The sequence below is a fragment of the Rhea americana genome, unplaced genomic scaffold (assembly GCF_003343005.1).
Source record: "Rhea americana isolate MKP2758 unplaced genomic scaffold, rheAme1 scaffold_210, whole genome shotgun sequence".
Lineage (NCBI taxonomy): Eukaryota > Metazoa > Chordata > Aves > Rheiformes > Rheidae > Rhea > Rhea americana.
The window spans coordinates 1,172,244-1,200,004 of record NW_028186259.1 but is presented as its reverse complement, the minus strand read 5'-3'; the positions used below and the strand labels follow the sequence as shown (position 1 = coordinate 1,200,004).

General features: G+C 39.2%; 1 protein-coding gene across 2 annotated transcripts in view; it reads left to right on the top strand.

Moving 5' to 3' along the window:
• Nucleotides 1–27,761, top strand: part of PKHD1 (PKHD1 ciliary IPT domain containing fibrocystin/polyductin) — a 266,037-nt gene that overhangs the window by 186,151 nt on the left and 52,125 nt on the right. For both annotated transcript variants that reach the window (XM_085304863.1, XM_085304864.1), the window contains exons 55-58: nt 403–555; nt 928–1,806; nt 4,641–4,809; nt 8,337–8,497. In XM_085304863.1, the coding sequence (XP_085160989.1) occupies nt 403–555; nt 928–1,806; nt 4,641–4,809; nt 8,337–8,497 (1,362 nt within the window). The remainder of the gene's footprint in view (nt 1–402; nt 556–927; nt 1,807–4,640; nt 4,810–8,336; nt 8,498–27,761) is intronic.

Below are 27,761 nucleotides of genomic sequence, written 5' to 3'. Positions count from 1 at the left end.
GCACTGTCATTAGCCTGATTGTAACAAGAACTTGTGGAGATCAGCTCTGTAGTATGTATATACCAAAGAAAGTCTCCTGCACGTATAGCTTMGGAAAATGAAATGTGAATCTATTCATTGTTTTGGCATCTGCATGCTGTAGGGAATAGATTTAGCACCTTCTTTTGTGAAAAACAAAATATGTTGGTAAAAGCTAAGGTCCTGGTGAATATTTGATGGACAGGTGGCCTTTATGTTGTTGTGTTGATGCATGTAGACTGTGCTGGAGGAAAAACATACCTGAATGTCAGTGCAGATTCTGCAGAGATGTCATGCACCTGCTGTCAGGCTCGATGTCCCCAGAAGCACTGGTTTATAGATATGATAGACATTTATCACTTTTTCTCTCTTGAAACTCCCCAGGGCGTTCCCATGACATGGAAGATGGTAGACACATCCTTTTGGCTGCAGAGGTTGGGCTCCTAACACGCAATGTGCAGRTCAAGTCTGATGTGGCTTGTACTGGGAGGATGCTGGTGGGACGTTTCAGAGATTCCAGTGGAACGGAATTTGAAGGTATTTGAGACTCACGTATCCTTATACAGTCAGTCTAATTCTGCCCAAGATAGGACCCTCCCAACAGCAGATGTATCCTTCTGCATGTGCTATATGATTCTCAGCAAACTACAACTGTGCAACACATATGAAGTACTGATAACATTACATAAATAACATTAGGATATATTTAGGAATTGTTGTCCAGTATCTGATAGATTTTTTTTTTTACCATAACTTTGTATTTTTTTATGAAGAAATGCCCATAACTGGCAATGCACTGACAAGGCTTATCTGCTATKTTGTGCCCATGTTGCATCTAAATGGATGTCATTTGATCAGCTTTCATGTAATACTATAAGCTTCCATCTCATTATAGTTATCTCATTGCAGGTGTCCTCCAACTCTTAAACAYTGAATTTTTGAACTTTGGGTCCCCTCAGTTTTCTGCCATTGAATTCAGGAATATAACCCAAGGATCGTTGATGGTCTCATCAAGCATTCACAGTAGCTGTGGAGGTGGCATTAAAGCAGTCAAGAGCAACRGGATCTCGTTACATGAGAACATGGTATTTAACACAGTTGGACCTGGCATTGATCTGGAAGGGCAAAATCATTCTCTCATCAGAAACCTCATAATTCTGAGCAAGCAGCCAGAAGGGTTATTGAACTGGGTTGTTGGCATCAAGGTGAACCTGGTCATTGGTGTCTCCCTTCATGGCAATGTTGTGGCAGGATCTGAGCGGATTGCCTTCCATATCAGGGGTCAAGAGTGCTTGTCTGATGGAGATTACTGCAGTGAAAATGTGGCCCATTCAAGTCTCCATGGTGTTCATCTATACAGGGGAGATGGATTTAAGACCTGCACTAAAATCACAGGATTTTTATCCTACAAGAATTATGACTACGGTATCATGTTCCACCTTGGAAGCAGTGTCATCATGGACAACGTGGTGCTGGTGGACAACACTGTTGGTCTCATGCCAGCAGTGAACTGTCTATATGCTGAGCAGTGCTACAGGGGGGAAAGATACATAGAACTTAGAAACTCTGTCATTGTCGCAACAAGCTCARCTTTTGACTGCATCAAGGACAGGATCAAACCTCTTTCAGCTGATCTAACATCTGGGGACCGACCACCATACTATCCCCGCAGAGGCCGGGTTGGGATTTTGTGGCCTACGTTCACCACCACGTTCAGCCAAAGGCCAAATAATCCATGGCATAAATTTGGGCATTGTCTGAAGGTACTGGGACTCATGAAGCTAAAAGGTTGGTCTTCCACTTCCATTGGCTTGCTATTCTGGTGAGGTTGTGCCTTGGATAATAACATCTTTCCAATTAAACCTGAAGCTTTCTGCTTCCGCAAATGGATATGGTAGGAAGATCCCAGCACCAATTAAATAAATAACAGAATTCTTTTTCAGTTCAATACGGTTAAAAAATTTATTACTCAGTATTTTTTCCTTCATGGACTGACTGTAGTTTAATTCTGTCACATGCTATCACATCCCTTTCCCTCAAACATACCCTATTTTCTGTACTTTTATTTTTTTACCATTTGGTTCATTTCTCTCAAATGCTCTTCTCTCTAGCTAATTAAATGTACCAAGTTTGAGAAGTGAATTAGTACACTTTGTATAGGATTTACACAGAGTGTAATGCCAATAGCTTCACAGAAAGAGAGAGTCATGACTTTTATTATTTGAAGGTGGTAACTTTGAGATGGTAAAAGAAGGGCACAAGTAAGTTCTGTATCCTGAGTCTTTGATTCAAATGAAATTTACAGTTCCCAGAATAATACATGCATAATATTAGAGCCTAGATAGATAGTTCCCATGGTAGGGTCTAAACACTTCACAATTTTTTAATGTTTTTATACCTTACAGTGGCCCGCTGTTGTGAGAAACTCAATATCCGTGTTCTACTGAAGAATAAAGGAGGTAGAGAAGACAAATAGACTAGTCCAAGGTGTCATGGAAAATTTGTGGCAAGGCATAGATTTGAACGTAGGCCTCTCAACTCTGAAAAACATTTTTTACCCCTACTCTGCTTACTTGCAGGTCAGCATTGACATTTGCTTAATGTAGTTTTGCACATCCTTTAAAAGTCCTTTGAAAGGAAGAGAAAGAAAAATAATTATAATACTAATGGAAGGTAGCATGGTACAGGACGGTTTCTGAGCTGAGGGACTGGTAGCCTCTAGATGTAAGGGGGGGAGTAAGAAGCTGCTTGCTACTCTCTGGGTGTTGGATCACGTGAACAATCCCAATTCGTTCCAGTGAAGGCAGCAGGCTCACCTTAAATTAAAAAAAAAAAAAAAAAAAAMAAAAAAACACACTCTGTTTAATGCTGAGAAAGATAAGTAATACTCATATAATCAAGTATGACATCTCCATTGAATAGATAACACTCTCTAACCGAAGATGGTTTAACAAGAAGCAGGGAGAGGAGGATGAAATAATGCATTAGCCTCCTCCAGTCTGATCTACAAGAGAATGCAAGTTATATCCTGAAACACTGYGTTTTAGAGTTGAAATGGCTTTGGTGGTTCACACCGTTCCAAAAGGATCTTCTTTTTTTGTTAATGTGATGTGCATTTCTGTCTGCAGAACATGACACCTGTCAGCCTCATCTCCTCTCAGGCTGTGCTTTACAGCCTGAATTTGTTCAGTGCCTCCACTTGTGCAGTCATTCGTACGTTCATATTTAAATCATTATCTTTCCCTTTCAAGTACTGGTATTTCTCTTTAGCAATATCCTAATGCATGAACTTTATATTTTAGCTTTGTTATCAAAGCACTGAAGCCTGTAAACAATAAATCTGAACAGAATCCCTTGGGGCTGGTAGATTTAACTCCTTGATCTGAAAGAGTTTGGAATTTCCTACAGAACACACCCCAAATATCCTCAGGATTCATGCTCTGAGGAGTTACTCCAGTTCTTCTCCATACTGTGCAGCACAGAGAACTAACATAGCACTCTGTAAACAGAGACTATTTGCCACGGTTTGCACATCCCCTAGATCTGATTCCATGCTAAAGATCTTCTGGAATAGTTTCTCTAAAAAGAGTAATTCTCTCTGTTCCTGCTCTAAGTGTCCATGTATAAATAGGTCCTTCATTTATATAATATGTTAGTTAATGTACCCCTGTGGGACAATCACTCTGTTGCAATATGAGTGGCATTGTGACTATTCAACATGTYGAGCGATATTTTAAAATCTATGGATCCTACTCAGATCCAGCAAGAGCACCAGGAAATATTTTTCATACATACCCGTTCCTCTAAGCAAACCTAAACTTTGAAATATGGTTCCTCACAGACATTAACAACCGATGGACTTCAAGATAATCTAGGAATGAAAGGAATTCAGAGGGCCTGTCCAGAGAAACCAGTTTCTGGAATGGATTTAATTGTGATGACAATCCAACATATAATACAGTAAAAGAATACAGACAAGGCAATGCAAAYAATGCATAGGGAAATTTATATACGCATGAAATGCAGCGAATTTAATACTTGCAGACCTCCCAGAAATAAATCAAATCTTTTACAAAGTCCTAGTTTGAAATTCTGAAGATTCAATTATAGCAGCCAGTCTATTAGATGCAAACCTTTGCTAAATTTCAGAGACAAAGTCCCAAGGAGAAAATAGTCTTGTTACATATATGTATTGGCTCTGCGTAAGCAGTGCCTAGAGCCAAGTATRTGTCACTGGACACACCTCATCTTGGATTAACGTATGGCAGGTGGATATACCATCAATGGCAGCTTATCTTTAAACTGGTTTTATTGATGCCAATGAAAATCCATTAGTTCTTCTTGCTTGTGTTGCTTTCTCACTTATTAGCATATCTTTTGATTGCATTTCCTATGGGCATGATTTGGTTTATGCCAACTTAAGATATAACTTCAGCTATGGAACATTCTAAAGAAAACTGAAGGTCTATGACCAATGCAATAAGTCTGATGAAAAATTATTTAAATATATATATAATAGCAATTTAACATAGGCAAAAGACATAGAACAGAGCTTTTCTCACTCTAATTCTTTCACTCATCTAACCACTTTTCCTTGCTTGGTATTCTTGAATTATTGCCAGATGTCACCTTTACTGGTTTTATAAAGAGCTGCTATAGTGAAGACAGAGAYGTCTGCATCATGTCCAATGCTGACCAGTTAGGCGTCATGCCTCTTATCACAGCGGAGAGATCAAGGATGTTACAAGTCAGTGAGAGAGAAAAATTCTACTTTCATCAACCACCAGCAAGGTAATATTCTCCAATTTAAAGTGTTGTTTTCAATTATTTATGCTAAAAAAGTACCTCCCATTTTGGGAGTCTTTATTGTTGGATGGAGAGTATAAACAATTTTAAACTGCATGTCTAGCTACAGAGCAGTCCCACCTTTGTCTCTGTTTTGCTCTCATACTGCAAAAAATGTCTGCCAAAAATGAACAAGTCAAAACATCCGTCAAACAAGCAAGCAAAACAGCCTGAATCTAAAGGAAAAAAAAAATCTCTGTTGTTTTAGGGCAATTTTTAAAGAGTTGAGGTTCAAAGAATTTACTCAAGGTACATCTCCAGGCCACTCCTCTTGGAGTTTCCCTTTTACTAACATTTGAGTAGCAAAACAAGGTTCACATATCCCATTTTTTTAAGACTCTGACCTGAGCATCTCTGACTTCTGACTCTCAGGCTTCACAAAAATGTCAGGTCCTCCAGCAGAAAACCCGGAGATAGCGAATGTCCTTTTAGTCTGGGAAGCAGAGCTTGATTTTTGCCTGCGAGATCACATCAGGAATGTTGATCAGTACCAGGCAGGCTGTGAGATGTCAAATGAGTGCCAGGACTGCTCATGCCCAGGGAGGATATTGGCTGTGTGTGGAGGAATGAGGAGCAGGGAGGGAGAGAGCTTCATTGGCAACCTTCAGTCACTGTTGGTTGCAGCAGTTCAAACATTGGAAACCACATGCCAATTTATTTATTATAACTGGAGAACGCAATATAGAGGCTATGTCAGGAAAGCCTTGAAGTAGCAAAAATATCCAGCATGCACTCCACTTGCCAGTCAAAAATAATTGGAGGTGTCCCACACTGCTATGTTTGAAGCCCCTCCAGCCTTCTGCCAGAGCTTTTGTTTTATTCTATATTTTTACTTTTTTGCTCTGGGCACTAGTTTGCGTGTAGATTTCTGAGATCTGTCCAGCTTGTCAGCTCCCATTATGTTTCACTCTTGTACCCATCTCACAATATTATGCTGTTAGTGAGCTGCTGAAATGTCCACTGCAAGAGCTGGTGATTTTCAAACCCGATGAATGCACGTGGATTACTGAATCTTTCTCAGTAGTCTGGTAGACCTCTGAGGGAGATTACGTCTTTTAGTACTTCTCATGCGTTATCTGCATATATTTATTTAACTCACCTTTTGTAACTACTGTGATTGATCCATGCTGTGGTTTCATTGCTCTACTTTAGCATCCTGAAGGGATATCTTGATGGATATCTCCTGTCAAGAAGAAAGTGGGAATTGCTTTGGAGCAGGAGGTGCTAGAGAAACATCAGGGTATATGACAAGAGCTTGAAGCACTTTGTTTGACCCACTGATAGGTGTAACCAACTGAAGTGATGGATCTTTTGATATCCCAAAGAATAGAACTAGCTCTCAGAATCGTAGGAACCATCTTTGCTCTCCATCTCTTTTGAATTGTGCTGTCTGGATGCACTGGCTCATTTATTTCTTTGCCATCACTGTAATCTCTGCCTGTATCTGCTGAACTCATTAAAAATATCAATAATGTTTTTTTTTCAACTTAAGTTCAAGTAACTAAGTTTTCTTCAAGATTTAGAGAGTATTCATGTAGCAATTTGAACATGTGTGCATAGACTGAATGGACTGTGCTGGAACATAAATTATTGTATCTCGTCACCTTTTGCAATAGGAGATCAGATTTATAGTTTAATATAGAAATATCAGTTTTAATAAAGAGTTTTTTCTTCTTTCCCTTTCCCTTTCCCTTTTTCTTCTGGTTTTAGGTTTGGACTAACACTCTTTTTTAACTTATTATTATTTTTAAAGTATGATTTATTTCTATTCTTAGAAGCTTACCATTAGGAAGAGAGAAATAGCTAATCATTGTTTGAGAGACAATAGTGGGTAGAGTAATCACTTATTATCAGATCTTTGTGACTGGGTGATGAAACTTTGTCTCAAGCATAGCTTTGAGGTAAGATCCATCTGCACTTCACTTTAAGAGTATCAAACACACCAAAATTACATTGAATCTCCAAAACCAGTTTTATTAGAACATAAATTAGGACAATGATCTTTTCAGAGACAATTCCAAACTGCTGTGTGCAAGAGAAAACAAACAAACCAACCAACCAAACAGGGTTTATAGAAACATAAACCCTTATCTACTGTGTCCTTTTAGGATGCCTTTTCTCTTTCAAGTTTGCTTTCTCTCTAGAAACATGAAGTGACTCCTTGAGCTGCAGCAAGCATTTCCGAATCCCTAGCAGAAGTCTCCTTGCAGTTCTGGCTATGTTTATACTAGTAAATTAGAGAGAGACAAGGAATTGGGCATCAGAACTTGAATATCATCACTGTTCAACATTTAAAATGGCCCTTGGCATGGCTTTGGCTTGGGCCAGATAGCATTGACCCAGACAACTCCTGGGCATAGTTTGTGTGCTGGCGAAAGGCTGTCCCAGACTGATAGTTTGGAAGTGACCATGCTGTTGTAGACACCAAGGGGATTTAACACTATGCACATGGAAAGTCCAGCTGGTCTTACAGGAAAAGAATGGTCCCTGAAAAGTTCTAGTCCCCCTGTATTGATGTGTCCTCTGTGGCTCAGCTATGGATCTGCTCCTTGTTTGTGCCAGGAACCTCCAAGCCTTTATTTATGATGTGTGCTCCCTGTTGGCTCCCTCTCTCACACTTTCTGCCATTTCACCCTGCTTCATGCTTTCTCCTGCTCATGTGAAGGTGACCCTTCAAAGGGTTTCCTCATCCTGGAATGGGTGAGAGACCCCAGGTAAGGACAAGAAGAACTTTCCTCTCTACTGAGCAGCTAGKGCTTTTTAACAAAATATTATATACAATGTACAGCAATCTGAAAACAAAAATAAACAATTAGTCACTCAGTGGGTGTGAAGAACAGCTGGGCAACCACAGTACCCCATTAGCACTGATGACTGCAACAGAGACATTCCTGTATACATAGTGGGGTAGCAACCAGTGCACATTTTTTGCTTTGCCCAGTAACTACATGGCTTGATTTACCACAGGTCAAGGATTAGTGGCACTTGGATATTGATGGCTACCTCACTGAAAGTCCTTGAATCAGGAAATCCAAGAGGGAACCAGAGGTATTCAAAATGCAACTGTACAGCTGGCTCTAAGGGCAATGATGGTCCACAACAGCCTAAGCGAAACCTGAGGGAGAATGATATTTGGGACAGGAGTAAAACTGGAAAGATGATGATTTGTTCTATCCAAACCCAGCCAAAATTTGAAAAGCTAGCATGCAGATGAGTCTTTTTTTGCCAAAATATAAATATTGCACTGGATTTCTTTACAGTATGACAGACCTTGACTGATATGCTTTATTTTCATTCATTTCCCCTTATTTTCCATTTCCATTCTTTAAATAGGCATCCTCGTTCACCTAATAAATATCAAAACCTTGGCTGTCTATGTAAGAATGCTTACTGCTAATGTAAGTAACTTCCAAGCAACAGTACATTTCAATTGCCACCTTCCTCAAAATGACATTACCTCTCCTGCCTCTCAGTGTACATACATCTGAGGACATCACATTTCCTGAGAAGAGATGCAAAAGTTCAAGAAAGGCCCTTTTCAAGGATTTGGATGGAGGTATCCTGGACCTAGAACCACCTGTTTCCATTTTCCCAAAGTCGGAATTTCAATGGACACAGTTCTATGCTCAAGCTGGTAAGTCCCTGTGTTGTCTAGAGTTCTTGCAAAGTTCTTGATACACCCCACCGACACAACTTGAGTGCATCCGCAGGCTTTGGCTGAGACCTATGCCTGAGTTTAGGATGGCTGCGATCCTAGATTGATTGGTGTCTTTCCAGGATTGAGGCAGTAAGATGCACTGCAGAAGTCTGGGATCTTACTGCACACTTCTGTTTCCAGCAGTGCCTCTCTGCTTTATTTTTTTATTTATTTTTTTTTTCAGAATCATATCACTTGGTCATCCTTATGCCCTTTATGGTTTCATTTATTGATTGTTAGACCAAATCAGAGCTTACCTCCCTTTGCGAAGGGCTCTGAGAGCACTGAGTAAGACGCACCATGTAACTGTTAATTGAGGGCAAGATAATAACAACCACTGGCCCAGCAAGGATTTTTATTCATATCCCACAGAGGAGATAATCAAGCTGAAAACTCATTCCAGAAGTCTAAAGAACCCTTTCTCTGGTTTAAAAAGACCCATTTTGCTCTGCAACCACTTTCTGAAAGTTCACACAGCAAGGCTCCATTCTCATCCTGATTAAAACTCTGCTCTGTGATTCCAAATAAACTCCTTAATTACAATTAGCATTTCCTGAGCCTGCTGCTGACGGCGGCCATTTTGCCGAAAAAGCGCATCATTTGTGACTCCAGCAGTATGGGAGACTGATGGAAGGGACTGTAATTAATCCTGCTTCCCATCCTGCTCTAAAACTGATTAAACACAAGAAGAACTTTAATCTTTAAACAAAATGTCTAATGTGTACCCAGTAAAGGCTTTTTCTCTAAGGATCCCTCTCTAACTGGCTGCTTAGAGGACTGATTAATATGTTGGCTAGACACAAACATGCTATTTTCTTGCTCTACCTTTTCTGCCCTGACTATGAATTGCATGCCAATGCTAGTATCCTGAGAGTATTATCACTTAACACTTGTACATTAATACATACATATTTGTGCATGCAGAATCTGGACTTTATTTAGGTTCTTATGTTTTTTAGCACACCCTGGCACAAACTCGTAATGAATGATAGGAATCCCCACCATCTAAACGGCACTGACAGTGCAACCTGCACTTCACAGGGTTTATCTCCTCCTGTAATGGAGGCGACAGCATATGGTAAATGCTGCCTGCCTCCGAGGCTGTAACAAAATTGCAGTGTTTTCTTCTTGCTGCCCAAATATGAATGGGGATTTTTTTTTTTTTTCCTCTCTCTTCCCATTTCTGTGTTTAATTCCCACGCATTTCTCATTCTGACCTGCGGTTCCTTTTATCTTGAGGTTGACATTTGGAAAGGCACAGCTTGATGCTAAGGTAAATTCATGGCTGTTTTCTTCCCTTCTCTCCCTGCTCCCCCCCCAAACCCTTTCACCTTCTCTAAAGTTGTAATGCTGAATATTTTGTGCAGTGCAATGCAGGTGCCTGCACTAGAGAATAAGGAGAAAAAAAATGACTTTCCTGCTCCCAAAGGACTTCTGTGGGGCTGAATTCTCCCCTGGTGTAGTATCACTTCCAGATGATGTCAATAAGCTGAATTTGGCCCTTGGAAATTTGCCCTGCCTGAACCCAGATGAGAGTTTGATGCTTACATCATCTAGGTGGTCATCAGCTGCTACCTGGTGTCTTGTTAAACCTGAGTCCAACCTTCATGAGAGCTTCATGAGAGCACTGCAACATAGTGCTTGGTGCTCTGCTAACTCTACAAAGCCCCCAAAATGTAGATAGTTTTTCAGGTAGCTACACAACATCCTTGCCACTTTCAGAGTTCAGGGACATGTATTTCCTCCAAATGAGTGGTTCTTGCTTTCCTTGTCCTCATCATTGTACCTTCATCCATTCAAACGTATAGTTTGGACAGTCAGCTTGAAATTGTTGGCCCTCATCCATTGCTAGATATCCTGCTTTCCACGGGGCAAATAAAAGTAAAAACACTCTGTATCCTTCAGGCAGATATTTTCCAGGAGTAGCACTGTGGGGTAGGTAGTCTGAGCTCACCATGACTGGGGCATAGTCRGTCAATGGGCACAAGATTAATGTTTATGAATCCATATGATGTCTTTAATTCAAGATGCAATTGATGTAGAGTAAGTAGAATATGTTAGACACATATACGTGCATTTGTGTGTTTCTGTGTATCTTTGTATTACATACTGAGGTGGGACCACTTGGCTTCCTGCACTTGCGAACAGCTATATTTATATATATTTAATCAAGTACCTTCTTCTTCTTCTTTTTTTTTTCCCCTCTTCCTACATGTCTGTTCTTTTACCTGCTGTGTTAGCACTTTGGGTCATGGACTGAGTCTTTTCTCTGAGGCTTTCTGTAGAAGTGTAGAAGTAGATTGTCCATGTAAAGATGAATTTTTAGTTTTCTTGGATAAACCACAGAATTCAGGAGAAAAAAAATGAGGGGAGGGAACAGATTCAAGACTTTGTTTACTGTTATTTATGCTAAAACCATCAGGAACAACAACCAAAAAGTGCTTTTGAGTAAAACAAAGCATAATTATTTTTTAACTAAGGATACATTTTGGCTGTTTTTCCCTCTTTCTTTTAAATAATGCTGAAAAAGTTTAGAATTAAATGTTTTCCAACAAAACCTCCTAAATCATTTATAAGGAAGTTCCACAGTGTCATTTTTTTGCCTTGCCCAAAACAAGTTAATGAGTTTGACATCGATTTGCAATTATTTTAATCTCTTTGAGCTGCCATTTTTTGGATGAGAAAATGTTTTTCTCACAAGGCTCTTGCTCATCTCTATACTAAACCCTTTACAAAAGAGCTTGGGGCCAGGCCTTGAGCACTACATGATAAAATAATACAGGAAATACTAGGATCACAAGCTGTACAGAGGAATTAGCTATAAATATGAGTGGGTCTAGCTGAGGAATGATGGATAAGAAAAGACTTTGTGAGTTCAGCTGWTTTCTACCTCTAGGTTGTATCCTCAACCATGTCACAGAAAGCTGATASAACCATTGTTTTGTAGTTAAATTTTTAATTATTTTCTAGCTATCTGCAATATCAGAACTCTGTTATCAAACTGTGCAAGTGCCTCATGTGTCTGTAACCTAACAACAGCTCCCAGGGATGTTGAAGTTTGTCATCTTCCAGTGGTGGAAATGTTACTGAGGTCAGAGACTGATGGAGGATTCATCTGAGCCCCCTTTCATTGCCTCCAGTGTCCTTCCTSGTGAACACTGAGAGACCTGAAGGGCAGACGTTAGGTGCAGAGGATCATCCTCTGCAAGGCATTTTTGCRTGTCGAGTAGGATGCAGGATGCCTGAGCAACCAGGGTAGATAGAGAGATGAAAGAAACACCTAGTCCCAGGGATTCACAGAGGCGTTTCRGCCCCAATGCTCCCACTGCCCATGATGCGTACCGGGTATTGAGTAGCACATCCAACATCTAGTCTTAGTCTAGAGCCATYGCCTGTGGACAGCTGTATTTTCCTGTCTGCCTGAAGACACATTCTAGATATTTTTAAAGCAATACAGGCTGAATAAGCTAATCTGAATATTAAGATGTTATCCATGTAAGTGACCTGATTTAGTGGTAAGGTGGCTGAGGAAAACAGAAAATGARTAGACATTTGCTCAGCTTTCTTCCTAGCTAGAGGGGAAAATATTCTCCCTCTCCAAGCAATTATTGGAAAAGATTGCAACTTGCTACATGGACCTTTACTCTCGGCAGATATTTACAGTTAAATATTAGACTTTGAGGACTTCAGATGTCAGGGTGTTAAAGCATACAGGCAGGCTGACGTCCCAGAAAATACTGCATTCTTCAGGATAGGTGCCTTTGACTGCATTCATCCACTGGGGGAACCAGCCCTCGGTGATCTTGTATAAATCCAAAGGTCTGGCYTTCCTCTTCTGATTCTTTCCCTTTAGCATGGCTGCAAATTTAGCCAGAAGAATAATCTTCCAATGGCTCATGAAATCATTATTTCTTATTTATAATTCACAGCTCTCAAAATATCTCTGTGCTGGATTTGTAAAGAGATGTGGAAAGATCCTTAGGGTTGCATGAGAGCGATTTCTTTGCATATCCTATTTTATGATAGTTTAACTAATTGAGTCTCTGTTCTACATATTCTGACTCATCAGAGTAAATCTGATTTATTGAAGGATTAGCAGGATCAGGCCTGCAGGATTTAGTCATTATGCAAGTTTTTTTCTTAATAAGCACTCCATCACATACCTGTGAATAAATRTTTCTTACATTAGTAAAAGTTAATGTTACCTTGTATGTTCTCCAGATACAGCAGAAGCATCAGTGAAGTTTAGATCTGTAATATCCTTGTGAGATGGACATATATTTTAGCACTGCTTTCCCTGGCAGAGTACAGAATTTGAGACTTGCCCAAAGTTGATCACTGAATTAAAGTATATCGTTCACAAATCCTAACAGCCAAACTGAATCTCAAAGCACTCCACCCTGCTTAGGCAGGTTGAAAAGTATGGTTGTATTAAGTAGAATCAGCCAAAAATGTATTTTATTTACTACTTTTTTTATTAAAAACATGCCTGGAGCATTTTTCAGGATTTTATTGAATACTTAAAATATTAACTTTTATTTTAAACAAAACAATTCCCAAGTGTTTTTATTATCTAAAAAACTGAAGAAGAATTTTATTGAAAAAAAATGAATCAGCTTTGGTAGGAATCTATTGATGACAGGATTAGTGCTTTGTAAGTAATTGATCTTTTAATCTGGACAACAGATAACTAAAACAACATGGTGTTTTCAATCCAGACAAATCCAAAACTGTGAAATTCCTATAAATGTCTTCCTTGCTTTCAAGAAATAACAAGCATGTTTTCTAGGTCAAAAAGAAAATATTTCATATTTAATGCTTATCTGAAACTAACTTGGACAGACTTTTAAACACTCAATCTTGTTTATTATTTGTGTAAAAAAACTCCCCCAAATGCATAGAACTGAGGTTAAATGACTGAATATATGGAGATTTACTAGATTTCATTAAAAATAGGATAAAACATGAATCTCAGATTAGATGTAAACAGCCTAAAATTCCAGGGGATGTGGATCAAGTATTTTTATAGAACTTTCTTTCTTCTAATAGTTTTTGATATTGAATACAATTCTCAAATAATAGTAGAGGTAGTATACCATTTTGGCACACAGGCTGACAATATAATTTAGGATTAAAACTGTGTGAAAACTTTGCATTTTTTAAAATATACATGCATACATACATTTATACACAAACACACACATATATATATGTATGTATATGTGTGTATGTATGTATAGATATATATATTTAATATTCCAAGGATCATGATTAGCTGCTATAACATGCCTGCTATGTATAATCATGTGTAGTATGTATGAGAAGAGAATGCAGGTTTGTTAGATTCAAAAGGAGGAAAACAGCAAAAATATTTGCCTAAAACATTTATTGTTTTCCACTGAAGCTTCTTTTTCTGTTCACAGATAGAAATTTTATTTTTGTGCAATAAATGACCCATGCAGAATGGGCTGAAAGTGGCAACAGAGGGAATTAAAAGAGCTGTTACCAAGTTATCGTTTTATAAAAAAACACAATATGATCAGAAAATGCTTTTGATTTTTACTTATTTTTTCTGAAAACACATCCATGGTGAAGATCTCAGCATATCTTAAATTGAGAACAAATCTGGGAGGTACATTTGATCCTCTTGGGAGAAAAAAAGTTGTGTTTTGCTAAAGTATGCCAAAGGGAGACAAATGACTCACGTGCATATCATAAGCACTTGGTGGCTCATCAGGTATGAGATGACTGAATCTACTGAGCTAGAGGGTCAGCTCTGCTAACTATGGGCAAGCTCGTACTGAAATTCAGATATGCTGAGCGGGGTAATAAGCCTGTGCAGAAGATGGACTCTTGCTTAGATGTGGCCTTAYTTCTATTACTTGATAATTATGTAGTAGAATCTCTAATCTCTGCCTACAGCTTCACTAATACATACGTCTGTCAAGCATTATCTTCTATGTTCTCATGGAGAAGATCAACTGCTTTCCTTATGATGAATCCAAAAAACCTTGAGCCAAATCCATCCACTGTGCATGTTTATTGCAGGAAATGGAATTTACCATTTTATATCCCCATTTCTACTTCTTTTTTTCTAAATTCTCCAGCTGCTTTCAAAAAGACATACATCAATACTYGGCTACATAAAATATAAAGTATATATATATATATGTATCAAGAATAATGAAATTGTGAAGAAATGAATGCAAAGTCAGGTCCCTGGTGGTGGACAAGTGATGATAATATTGACCCTTAGGACAGTAACTCATTTTGAAGAGGTGGCAGCTAATAGTTTGAGCTCACACTTACAATCAGAAATTCCTGACTCCTTTTCTAAGCTTTAATCACTGAGGACAATACACTGGGTTTGTTATTTTTAAAACTGAAGTCGTATGTTTAAGGTGCTATTTAGAAAAATGTCATCATTTTTATCTGGAGAGTCCCTTTGTTTCCCTGTGAGCTGAAAAATAATTCAGTGACCAAAAAAACACCAGATAACCTCTATTTAAGAGTCTGGTTATGGATTTAATATCCACCTGTCTACTCTTCTGTTCACAAATGTTGTCCTAAACCTGACCATGAGCTTCTTTTACCCTTGACATGGTGAGGCTACTATTGCTCGACTGTGGTTCTTAAGATGTGATCTATAAACCCCTGGTGGTGCATGAAGCCTGAGTAACTGGTGCACACATCATCCCTGGATTAATTTAGGAACTTATCAGTTAAAGGTGAAAAGAATAATTAGGCATTTAGAAAACAGAAGCTATGAGGAATGACTGACAAAGTTGGGTGGCTTAGTCTGGAGGAGAAGAAATAGATGAGAGATTTGAGAACTGCCTTCAAAAACATAGAAAACTRTTGCAAAGTAGAAAGGAATAAATTGTTCCCCATGTCCATAAGGTCAGAAATAATGGACCGAAATTTCAGAAAAGATAACTTCAGATGTTGGGGAGGTAACGTTATAAGTAGGATAGTGGAGCACTGTAATAGATTGCCTAAGTGGGTTGTAGAGCCCATATCAGTAGAGATTATACAAACGTCTTTAGATAATCCAGGTAGAGCAGGAAATAATGGATTAAATAACCTTGGATGGTCCTTTCCAACCTTATTTTCAAAATTCTGTAAGGATGCTTAGTGATCTGCAGGAGCCTTTTGAGGTCTGACAGTGATTTATTGGTCCAAAAAACCAAGGTGTTGTAATGGGAAGTTCTGGTAATTAGGACTTTCTAAATACTGCTGATGAAGACAAAGAGAAACTACTAGGTGGATAATTAGTGCAGAGGGAGTTTCTCACAATCCATGTGYTTGGTCCCTCTCAGCCAATTTGCCTTTTCTTGTGGAATGCTAATGCATTAGAAAGACTGTAAAATATATTTAAATGTAGAGATTTGTCCCATGGTAAATGACGTACTAGGCTTGAGCACCTGGGAATCAAAACTGAGGCAGGTTCCTAACCTGGGATCTCTGGAGGTACCTCTTCTTAAATCTCAGTAGCTCAGACATCATGCCTTTGCTCGCAAGGCACCACTTCGTTCTCCTTTATCGTTCCTATATCAGTGGTGSCTACAGATCTGAGACAGGAGCTGGGCTTTATCACTAGTAGGATCTGTCCAGAAACTTTTCAAGTACCTTCTGCAAAAAGCTGCTGATATTAATAGTCAACCCAGAAGGCTGCAGGAGAAATAGGGGAAGGTGCAGGGGAAGTGAGCTCCCCCAGAGTAAGTCAAGGACAGAGTTTAGGACATCGGTCTACATCATACAACCTCTCTAGGCTTGACAGCAGTTACCTTTAAGGAGACTAGCTGCCTGTGTTCACACAATTAAAAAAGAAATGTGAATTACATCCTGCAAGTATAACTATATTCTTTTCCTTAGATCCTAGAAGCATATCTATAATCCACCCAAACTGCTGAGTGTTAGTTTGCAGAGCTTTACAGGGGAAGCACTGCATTTTGCAACAATTAATTTTGCAGAGGAAGCAGCCTGTTTAAAGATGCCTGCAGCAGTCACTAAAATATGTGTTGTTTTTCAAGACCACCAGACACACAGTTGGCTAGGTTGGCTAATAAACAAAGCAACAATGCAAAAACCCAGCCTCATGGGGTTTGCAGGAAGAAGGGATGAGAAATAAAATGAATAATGCTTACCTGCCAGGGGTGGGTGAAGACTGTAATTGTTTAGCCCCCAGCAGACCCCTGCAAGGGTTAAAAATGACAAAGATATTAGTTGGTGACTGCTAAGATTGTAGGTTTGAAGCTCTGGGCAAAACGCAGACTGTTATTTACCGGACTTGGTCGATTTACTTCTTAATGCAATAATGACCTGTGAAATGAAACGTGAGCTAGACAATTGTTCCTCATTGTTTCCAGTAAAACATCCTTTCATACCCCATTAAACCACCATTAATTCCATATGAAAGAGAAGTAGGCACAAACACCAAGGGATATCTCTCTCTTTTCCTCTCTTTCTCTCTTTACGGGCTTGATCAGGGCCTGTGGATAGTAAAACAGCTTTCTTAACAATTTTAGAAGGCATTGGGTAGGCAGCAGAGGCCACATTTCTAAAGGAACATCAGAGAGACCTTTGGAGGAAATTGGCACCTTATGGATCACAGTCTAGATTTTTGGAGGAGACTAGCGTACTAGCTGGTATGGCAAATCTGATCAATTTTATGGGGTGAATAAGCATTTTGAGATTGGCTCCCCTAAAGTATAAGAAGGTTTATGTGATCACTCAGTGTATATGCATGTGCCCCACAGTAATTTTCCCACTAGGCAATTTTTAACTTATTTTCAGTTTCACTCAAAAGTAGTCAAGGGAGAATTTTTCAGGGATAATACATTCCTACAGGTTAAAAAAATGAGGGCTGAGAAGAGGAAGGAGACTGTATTAGTGGCTCCCCCAAAGTGCTGTRTAAGCAAATTCCCTGCCAGACACCAAGAAACGTGCTCTGGAGAGAAACTCCAGTTTTGAGTCCCAACTAAAGGAAAAGCTTTGACTTAGACTTGCATGTTGGTAGACACCAGGGAATTCAGCCACAGAGCCRTAATAAAGCACTGGTTCCACCACTCAGGAAACGAATTTCTCTCTTTAACTCCTGATTCTGCTCTGCTCTAGCATATTGCTGAGTAAGTACAAAAAATGACAACGTAAAACTTGAACAGTGGAGGTTTTCAGACTTTATCTGATGATACTAAATAAAGAAAGCCCCCAGATTTTCTTTTCTTCCTAATCAAAATAARGRAGAAAAATATATATATGTATATAAGGGAAAAAAATAGCAAGCCATCTGAATGATGACATATATTTTTTCTTTTCTTCTGGAAAACATTGTTGAATGAAAACAAACAACTATTTTCCTACTAGAGTTTACAGAAATTTATTTTTCATGAAAATACTTAAAATGTTTCAGCCAAAATAATTTTGGTTGTCTTTGTTTCTATCTCTCGTGTGTGTGTGTGTTTGTGAAAACCTGAGTGTAGTAAAAACCTCATTTTCTTTCAATAACAATGCAGAAAYACAACTTCTACAGTAAATTTCCACCCAGGTATAATCGCTGTGTATAATTCAGAAATATTTCAGGCCAGATTCTCCCTCATTTATGATGACATAAATCTGATATAGCCCTCATCTATCTAGAATTATAAAACTGGGATTAAAACATTTTCCCTTAGTACGTGAGACKTTGTTACTGGGCAGACAGTATTTCTGTAGGTGAGGGACTGACTGTTTTACATTACCTCCTGTAAATGGGTGGGGAGACACTTTGAAAGGTTGCAATCTTTCATCAGTTAGCAGAAATAATGGCCAAATATTTGCAGAAAGCATTACTGCATGTTTTTGCAATTGCCTGTACCTGTGTGTGTGACTGCTCTGTTACGGACTTATCTTTCATGTTCTCTCCCACTGAAGTCAACGGAGAATTTTATCAGAGCAGAGTCTGTGGGACTGAGTAACTAGATGCCAAGAATCTGTTCTTTGTACTCCAAAAAGATGTGATCATTTGTGTAGCTTCTAGACCTAGTTTAGATGGGATATTGTACTGGAGCTGTCTGTTGCCATGAAGGCTTTGTTAATGCTTATTTCACAAAAAACATTGATAGTCTCCTTGACTCCAGTGCATCTGCATGTGGAGAGGTGTATTACCTGATGCACAAATGTAGGATGGATTTGCAAGGGGGCAGGGGCAGCTCTGAAGAAATCCAGAGTCTAGCACAAGAAAGTCAAAATCTCCTCACCTTCAGTTAATATCTTCATCTAGTTGAAGGTCCTAAACCAGGACCCCAACCTGAACACCTCTCCATTTTTTCCTTGTTCATCCCATCTAACTCATCCAAGATCTTCACCCCCTACTCACAGTTCTGCTTCCACAAACCAAGAGTCCTTATCTCCCCTGTATCACAGGACTTCCAAATTTTTCCCATCTCYGAACCAAAACTCCAGCTCCATGTCCTTCTTCCTTTCTCCTACAATTTACCCAATCTTCTGCAAACTGAGAATTTTAATCCAAATTTATTACCTCCACAGACTTCCAAACAAAAAATCAAACTATGTCCTTSCTTCCACTGAGCCTCACCTGAAATCTAGATCCTGAAACTTAATCACTTCCTTGGCAGGTGCTGTCCCACCTAAGAGAAGGTTGTCATGGATCAGTGAATCAATGACTGTTACTCAAGCRTACTATTGAATTTCTTGCAAGTCACAGTTTGATAGCCTGTATGCTAACATATTCTATCATCATGCCTGTTTTTTCAGTTGCTCCTAATTTTATGCTTCATTTTTGTTTACTTAATACTGTRTCCTTTTATGCTATTTGCTACACTTGATGCTTTCATTTTCCCATGCTAGATTTATGTCTGAGGTCCGATTTTGTTTGCTAGTTTGATCAGAAATGACTGAGCTGCAAAGAACAAAATGGAGCTTTTTTGCTGTATGCTAGAAAACARATCTCTAAACTCTAGAAGCTATGAGCCTGTGTTGGGAATTGAAGTTTAGAAGGAAGACAACTCTGAGGTCGTTGGAATGTTTTCTCTTCACAGGCCTTGTAAAATACCCCATCCAGAACTATTTGTGAAAATAAACTGCAGAGATTCATTGTCTCCTGATGTGGCATGAAAGGTCCAAGCCTTAACTATCTTTTGTGAAAATTTCTGTTCCTGCTATGCTGTATTCTTTGAGGCACGAGTCCTGTAAGATGTCAAATGCTCCTGATCCTTCAGCCTGCTCCAAGATACCTGAGTGTTTGGAGCCTCACATCCCGTGCTCTAGCTCCCTTGCACTGTATCTGTCAACTAGCGAAAGAATTCTGGACACTTCATGACCCCTGTTGCTGCACGAGGCTCTRTGTCCTTAGGAGACGGACACGTGTTATGTCCTAACATCACAGACTGGGCAGCTTTGAAGCCAAGACGTTACACAAAGTCATCTGTGGTGGAGATGAAAAGAGATTTCAGTCAACAAAAACAAGATCAACTGTGATCATGTCATGGGGATGTCATTAAGATTTTGATTAACTGACCTTATTAAGACACCTACCACAGCTTACTTGGTGCATGGCTGAGATTTTGTTTTAATGCCTGCATGTCTCACTGACTGTTTGCATGCAAGACCAAATCTCAGTTACAAGAAATGGATCCTTATGGAAGGATTCAGTTGCACTTCTGAAAAAGAGATGGAGAATGAGAAGTGTAAAGACACTTGTTCTGCATAAGCAGAAAAACCACCTGGGAAAGCGATCCCCTTCATTGCCTTCCCCTACTCTTCTTCCTAAGTAGCAGCATTCTGAGTAAACAAGAATCATGACTGTGTGGGTGCATGTATGTATGCGTGTGTGTTTATACACACATGCAGACACTGTCCTCGCAACTGCACTTGGAAGCATTTCATCATTTTTTCCCTCTTATCTTCCAAATATTAGCATTTAATGAAATACACATTTCCTTCATTTGTTTTGAACCTACTCCAAGGCCAGCAAATACCAGAACCTCAAATGTTATGACAGGATAGATTCTTTATTGGTTTGTTTTCTTTTCATTCTCTCTGTTTTCACTGTGATCTTTCTTTTTCCNNTTTTTTTTTTTTTTTTTTTTTAAGATTATAAACCCTTATGTTTCTAACTCAAGGAGCCTGGCTTCCAACTGAGGTAGACAAATATTTCAAAAAAAATGTCCCTGAGACGCATCCAATGTAGACAGCTGTGCAGCAAACAGGAAATTGAGGAAGTCAGGTTCATCAGAGACACAGGATTTCCTTTGTGGATGTTTCAGATAAAGCATCTTTAATTTTTCCACACTGGTTCAGTGCTGTAAAAGAAACATGACCAAAGCATGGACAACACTGTTCTGTGAATGGAAAGCCGTGATGAGAATGTACAACTGAAGGACAGTTTCTCCTGGGGACCATCTCAGCCTGGCTGTGTTGWCATGACCTCTTCGAAGCAAACTCACATTTGGTCTGTCTGTGGTTCAAACTGGCAGGACATGAGCCAGCTTTGAACCAGCAACCATGTCACAGAGCCAAAGAAGGGAAGGATTTACTAGGTTGGACACAGTTCCCAGCCAATGTGGTTAAACAGCTTCCAATTCAAAATAAGCACTTGTCTTTCTAGCTTAAACTGTGGGTAGAACAATCTCAGGTCTATCTGTAACAGGCAGTTTAAGTATTTTCCGAGGTTACAACAAGTCATGCTAGAGGCTTCACTGCTAGCAGGCTTGCATCCAGTAGGTTCATCCATCAGCATGTGAGGGATGATTTATGAAAAGTTATTTGTGGGACTAACAGGGGAGCATAGGCTGGTGCTRGAGATGAACTCGGATAGACTGAGTTCATGCAAGCAAACTCTGCTAATACCTTCTGTTACATTGTTTTTTCCTATGAAATGGGCTTAATCCTTCTTTTTCTCCACTCATTGGTTTGTCACATCTGTTTATGCTCTTAATTTTTTGGTGGTGTGGCTAAAGAAATGTCTGTGTAACATCTTGTGTGATGGGACCCCAAACTAGCTTTGGGTTCCTAYGAAACGCTAGAGAAACAATAATCCAGTACCATGAACAGTGTCATCACTCTACCAAATATAAGAAGTCCTTAATTCAAAGCACGTGTAGCTAACACAATGAGCACCTTAGGGTGCTTAGGATATGCAGTATGATTATTAATATAATTATTAATTAAAAGAATTAGTTAAAAAGCATATGAAGTTAATAATGCATTTTTAGGGAAATAGATCAGTCCTTTGGAAACATAGTCAATTCACTGGCATTGCAGTTAAGAAATTTTGAAAAATAAACATTTGCATCTTGGGTAATCACACTGAATATGCAGTCTAAGATCRTGGTAGGAACATATCTGTTAACTTTATGAAGTTTTACACATATTTATATATATGTATATATACATATATGCATATATATACATACATACATATACATATATATGAGTATAATATCATCCTGCATTTCGCAGTTGCATGGTAAAGAGACACATCGTAGGCTGGCAGCACACTAAAAAAAACATAAGCTGCTCTGGAAGTAGTTTTTCTTTACAAGGAGACTCCTCTTCTATGGTGAAAGTATGTCAGATTGGCAGCAGTACTTAAATCTGTCTTAGAAAACTAGCTGTCAAGATAAGGTAACTTTGCAACCATAAGGCACCCCAGAATGGGGGGTCATGCACTTCGGTCTGATTTTGGCTCTCACTTGTGATTTCTCTGTGTCTTTGCTTTCTTTCTTTGTCTTTTCTATTCTTTTTTACAGTTCTGGGTAACTGCCCACTAATTTCAGTTTCAAGGGCCTCATTTTCTGGTTGCCTGGATAAGGCAAGTTGAATTAAAACTTTGGCATGGATCTTGTTTGAGGGACCAATAGAGGATTTAACTTTTGTGTTTGACAAGCTAATTGGCCAAGGTTTAAAACCATCAGTTATGCAATAAAACTGTATGCAATTAATTAAAGGAAGCTGATTATTTTCAGTCCAGTTCTGTTCCTGAAATGACCTCCTACTCACTAATAAACTTTGTTCCTGAGGTGGTTTCTCTGAAATTAACAAATACATTGAAAAAGTTAGAGCAAATCTGCCTTATTGTTTTCTTTCTGTGCTCACTAGGTTGAAACAGTTACTGAATTGAAAGAGAAGTTTTATCCCTATGATACCCTCATGGCAAGCACATATTTTATTTTCCCCCCGGAGGGTCAATAGGAAATTGTAGCATTAGCACATGAGAGGCATTAACGTAGTTGAGGGAAGCATCAAAAATAAACCAGAAAGAAGTGGACAATACAGATCCATTGGAAAAATATTCAGTCAAAAAGAAGTTTCCTAATAGCCGAGAAGTATCCTTGGTTCTTCATGGACCCTTGTTACTGATTTGCTGCAAGCTGTGGCAAATTACTTACTTAAACTTTCTGTCTTCCTGCTCTGAGGAGTGTCCATAATGAACACGTCTTACGTGGGAGCAAAGCTGGGCCGTAATGGCTTTGGTCTCTGTCCGTTAGGAGATCAGGTGTGTTCTTACCATTACCGGGGAGGGAGAAAAGATATAAAGCAACAGCAGTAGCAGGAAATTATCTGTCAGGAATGACACTGGGTAGACTGTATCTTGCAGTGCGGTGGAGGAATAGGCTGTGCTACTTCTTGAAGTCTTTTCCAGCCCTTTGACTATAAATGCTACATGCTATTTTTATAAATTGGAAGAAGTGGAAGTAGAGCCAGCAGATTTTTTTTTTTTTTCATTGCAGGAAAATGATATGATGTCTCCCTTACTGTTTTCATCCCCAGTGTGAGACATCTAAATTGGCTTTCACAGGTGAGAGACTTTTCTTGAGCTCCCTGTGCAGGCTGCTGTGGGAGGCTGGCTTGGACTGTTCTATATGAGTGAATCCTGCTCTCTCTGTTGCCTCTTTAGGGCAAAATCTTCCTCAGTCACTCAAATCTGTGTCTGGAACATGAAAGTGAGTGAGACCACTCCTAGCTAAACATATCCTTCATTCTTGGAAAGACTGAGGCTCTGTAGGGAGAACAGCCAACTGTGTGTGTGTCTTGATAGCACTCAGAAGAAAAGCATCCAGACTTGGCTAGGGTTTGTGGGTTGTCCCTCAGTACAAGTGCAGTGCTGCCCACAGTAATGTTTTTTTTTTTTTTTTTTTTTTTTTTTTTTTTTTTTTGAAAAAAGAGCCAAATCCTACAGAATTACAAGACTAAGCTTAAAAATTAATGTTATGGTTTAGCATGTTTCTCATGTCTTGTTCAAGGTAGTGGTTGCTTCAGGAGGAATATTAAGAATACACCATTTATAGAATCTTTTTTTTTCCTGTAAACATACTCTCCTAATCAGCCATTCAAGGACAGTTTGGCCTGAAAGTAGATCCAGTTCCTGGGCTATAGGTTGATATATGTTTTTATCCACTCTTTTGGCTTCTCTAAACTTCTGTGACAAGGCATTCCAGATTTTTTTGTGTGACTGACAACTTCTGGGCTTATGGTGATACTATGAATTATTATTAATAACAAACAACCACCTCCACGTTATGGCAGACTCAGCAAGTCACCCAACATATTGATGAATCACATTGGATGGTTGGTAGTCTTTTACCATTCTGTCTACAGGGAGAATGAAGTGTGGGACCTGATTCAGTAGAAGGCAATATACAAGCTAACATGTTTACTTTGACTGATTTTACTTGTAGATTATGTTTCCCAAAGAAGTCCTTTGTAGCTAATAACTCTTCACTGAAACCCTGGAGGGCTCATGAGTTATAGCATGGTGGATTATGGAAGAGGGTGGGTGGGAAAAAGTCAATAATAATACCAATAAAAAAGCCATCTTTCTGATCAAAGGAGAAAATGCTTGAATAAAGATTATATTAAAAAAGAAAAATGTAGAGGTCTTGTTAAAACCTTTGGGTTACTGTCCAGTTATGTGGATTTTCCCTCTAGTGCTTATTCTGGCATTCATTAAACCCTGATAAGTTACATAGAAACACTTGAAAGAATGATTAGAAATGCTATGTGTGAATAATAGAATTGCTTAAAGGGAAATGGAAATTCTTAAAGGGAAATGCATATTGACATGGAAAGTGAACTTGTGCAATTTTCTCATTGTCCAGGGTTATTATCTTTTTCCTCATTTTTGTAGGTGTTGAATTCGTATCCTTTCATTTTCAGAGTTTGGGGGCTGCTTAGGAAAATAAAATTTCCCTTCCCTTGACTTCAGAGGGAAGCAAGTGTGCTGAAAGTCTTTTGAAAAGCAAACGTCTCTTTTTTCAGGTGCCTTTCTTTGAGTAGCGTAGGATAGGATGTTGGAAAAAAACAACAACAGCAACCCAAGAGCCCTAATCSAAAACCAATGCAACCCCTTCTTCACAGTTGTCTATGTGACCCTTTGCAAAGAGACATATGGTTGCTCTGCCTGAGCTCCACTGACACCAGTGTGTCGAGGATGGGGCCATCAGCTGTACTGTGTCTTCTTCAGCATCATTTATGCACTAGGACTCGATGCTAGGCTAACTGGCTATTTCATTTGTGATCATCTAGAAATGAGGTGAGGGAAACCTTGGATCTGCTTGCATAAGACCATATAAGTGCTCTCTGTTAGAGACTGTGTCCAAACCTTATATAATTTCATTAGGAGTTGGACAGCAGGCACCTAATTCCTTCTACCATTCTGGAAATCTGAGTCTCCGACTTGGAGATCTGGGGAAAGTGTCTGGGATCTGTGAAGGAAACCGATGAGGTCTAAACTCCAAGAGATATAAATATATCTATTTTAGTCCTTGAAGTTTCTGCAGTCATCATCTTGTCTGAGTGCTTTCTCCGTAAAGCAACCTCCGGCCAAAAGTTAGATGTGTCCAAGAGTTTGAAATAATTAGTGGTATGAGGAAGGGTCTAGGAGAAGAAGAAATTTTAAAGTGAGAAATAGAAGTGCCTTGTACTACCAGCTGAGCAATCTTACAGTGGATTGTTTGAATTTGTAAGAGCAAAAGTCCATCATGCGACTCTATTATCCTACTCCCCAGCTGTGCCTCAGTCTCTGTGTATTTGCAGTTGTTTAAGAGCTATAATACTGTAGAAAAGGGAAGTGGAGACTTTTTGCCCTAGGCACCATCATCTAGCAAGAGATTTTCCTGTTGCAAGGAATTTACAGATCTAAATGGGGAAAACAAAAGGTGGGAGGGGAAGCTGAGGCACAGAGAGGGCTGTGGGCTTAAAGCACGTCTACGGCAGAGCCAGGAGCCTATCTGTGCCTGGGCTGTCCCTGGGCACAGGGCTTTTCTTCCCATCTTCCAGTGCTCTGAGGCTGAAAGTCCTCACTGTTCAGCTTCTGACCCTTTTTGACAGTTTAGCTGTTTCCTGCTTAGCAGGACCGATCAGGTATATTTTTGCAGGGAAAGGGCATAACCTTATCTCACCAAGAGGGCTGACCAGGGGACACTTAATGTTGCAAGAAGCAACGCAGTCAGCACTTTTAGAAGGCTTTTTATTTGAGTAAGGGCTTATTACTTGCTTGCCAGGTGTTTCTCCATGTGTTTTCTAAGCAAAGACTCTTAAGTGTTAGTACCCAGAATGTCAAGCACTGGAAGGTTAAATCAAAATTAACTTATTGTTGCAAAAACATGTTATATTCCTTTTTTTTCTCTCTATTCATGTTACAGAAACAATATATTAGCACTGCAAAAGATCTAGCAGAGGGGAACAGAGCTGATCTTGTGGTTGAATTATGAAGTCAAACTATAAAAGCCCTAATCTAAACTGTGGGATAATGAGATGTGAGAGGATTTTCTGAAGTTCATTGCTGATCACATCGTGTTTGTTTAGTTAGAAGAGAGTGTTTTCACTGAGATAAAAGCATAGATTTCATTGAGAGAAGTTTCCAAACCAGCCTTCAATAGTTTGAGCCASAGTGATTTAAAGGGACCCGAACAAGTATTTTCTTAGCCATTCTAAGGTTTTTTATTCCACATCAGCTATATGTGGTTAGAACATTAACACATCTTTCTTTGCCCATGTTATCCAATGGAATTTACATGTTTTTTTTCCTTGTATTTTCTTTTTCAACAGTGTGGTCAAAAAMCCTGTAATTTAGAGGATGAAATCCTGCACCTCTGAACTCAATGTCTGTGTTGACACCACTCTTAAAAGGGGATCTGGAGAGAAACTCAGAGCTTGGTGAGCTCCCAGATCCATCCACCTTTCATCCCCACAAAGACTACACAGGCAGCCAATGACAGTGCGGAAATACCTGCAGCCACCCATGGACAGCTGGTCCAGGTGTGCCTAGCTGTGTAAGCGGCTGCTTGACACTGCGTTTGCTTTCAAACCTTCATACTGAGGCTCACAGCGTCCTCTGTGCCCTTAGAAGTTGGATTCCCAATGTGCCTGAGGACTATAATTGTTTTATTGTCATTGTGGGATGTGTCRGGTCTTGAGGGAGACCTTGCGGTGCAGTAAGGAAAGGTCTAGATGTATCCTGTGAGGCTGAATGTCACACCTAGGATTAAACTTTCTTGTTTTTTTCAAAGGGAGATACATACGTCTACTCAAAAGATTCCTCTCCCTTAGCTGAGATCATTCATTTCACCCTTAGGTAGGTGTCTGAGATGGATATGTTTCTCTTGGAAAGTGCTGCTTTCTCTCAGCTGAGGAAGCTGARCTTAGACTTAGATGAAGGAGCCAAGCCTAGACTTACTGCTAACACCTAAATATGTAACGTTAGATAAAAGGAAGCTTGCCCTAGGRGATTTTCGGAAAGAAGATATCTTGTATGGAGACTGTTTCCCATGTGATCCAGGGAGACATTCTCTGAACTAATTTTGTAAGACTCAATTATAACCTGGTTGATAAAAATATAGTAATACTAAACCACAGCTTCATCTATTTCTGACTAGCATTTACTGAGACCAGGTAACTCTCACAGATGTCAWATTTACCGTATTAGGGATCTTTGATTTAATGGCTGACATGAAAAACAAAATGTGTGGACAAGATAGCAGAGTTTCTGATTCTTTGCCTGAATCGTTGTGTGGCCTCTATGTCTTATACATGCTGCTGATGCTTAGAGTTGTTTGATTTTGTKTCTTTTTCATCTTCTTCAAGCTTGTGCGATAACAATTCCAATTTTTCCAGTTTTATAGAGAAAATCTCATCTATATTGCTTTCACACTCAAACATGCGTTTTTGCTTTTCTAGTCAGAGGAATTTTTTTATCTTT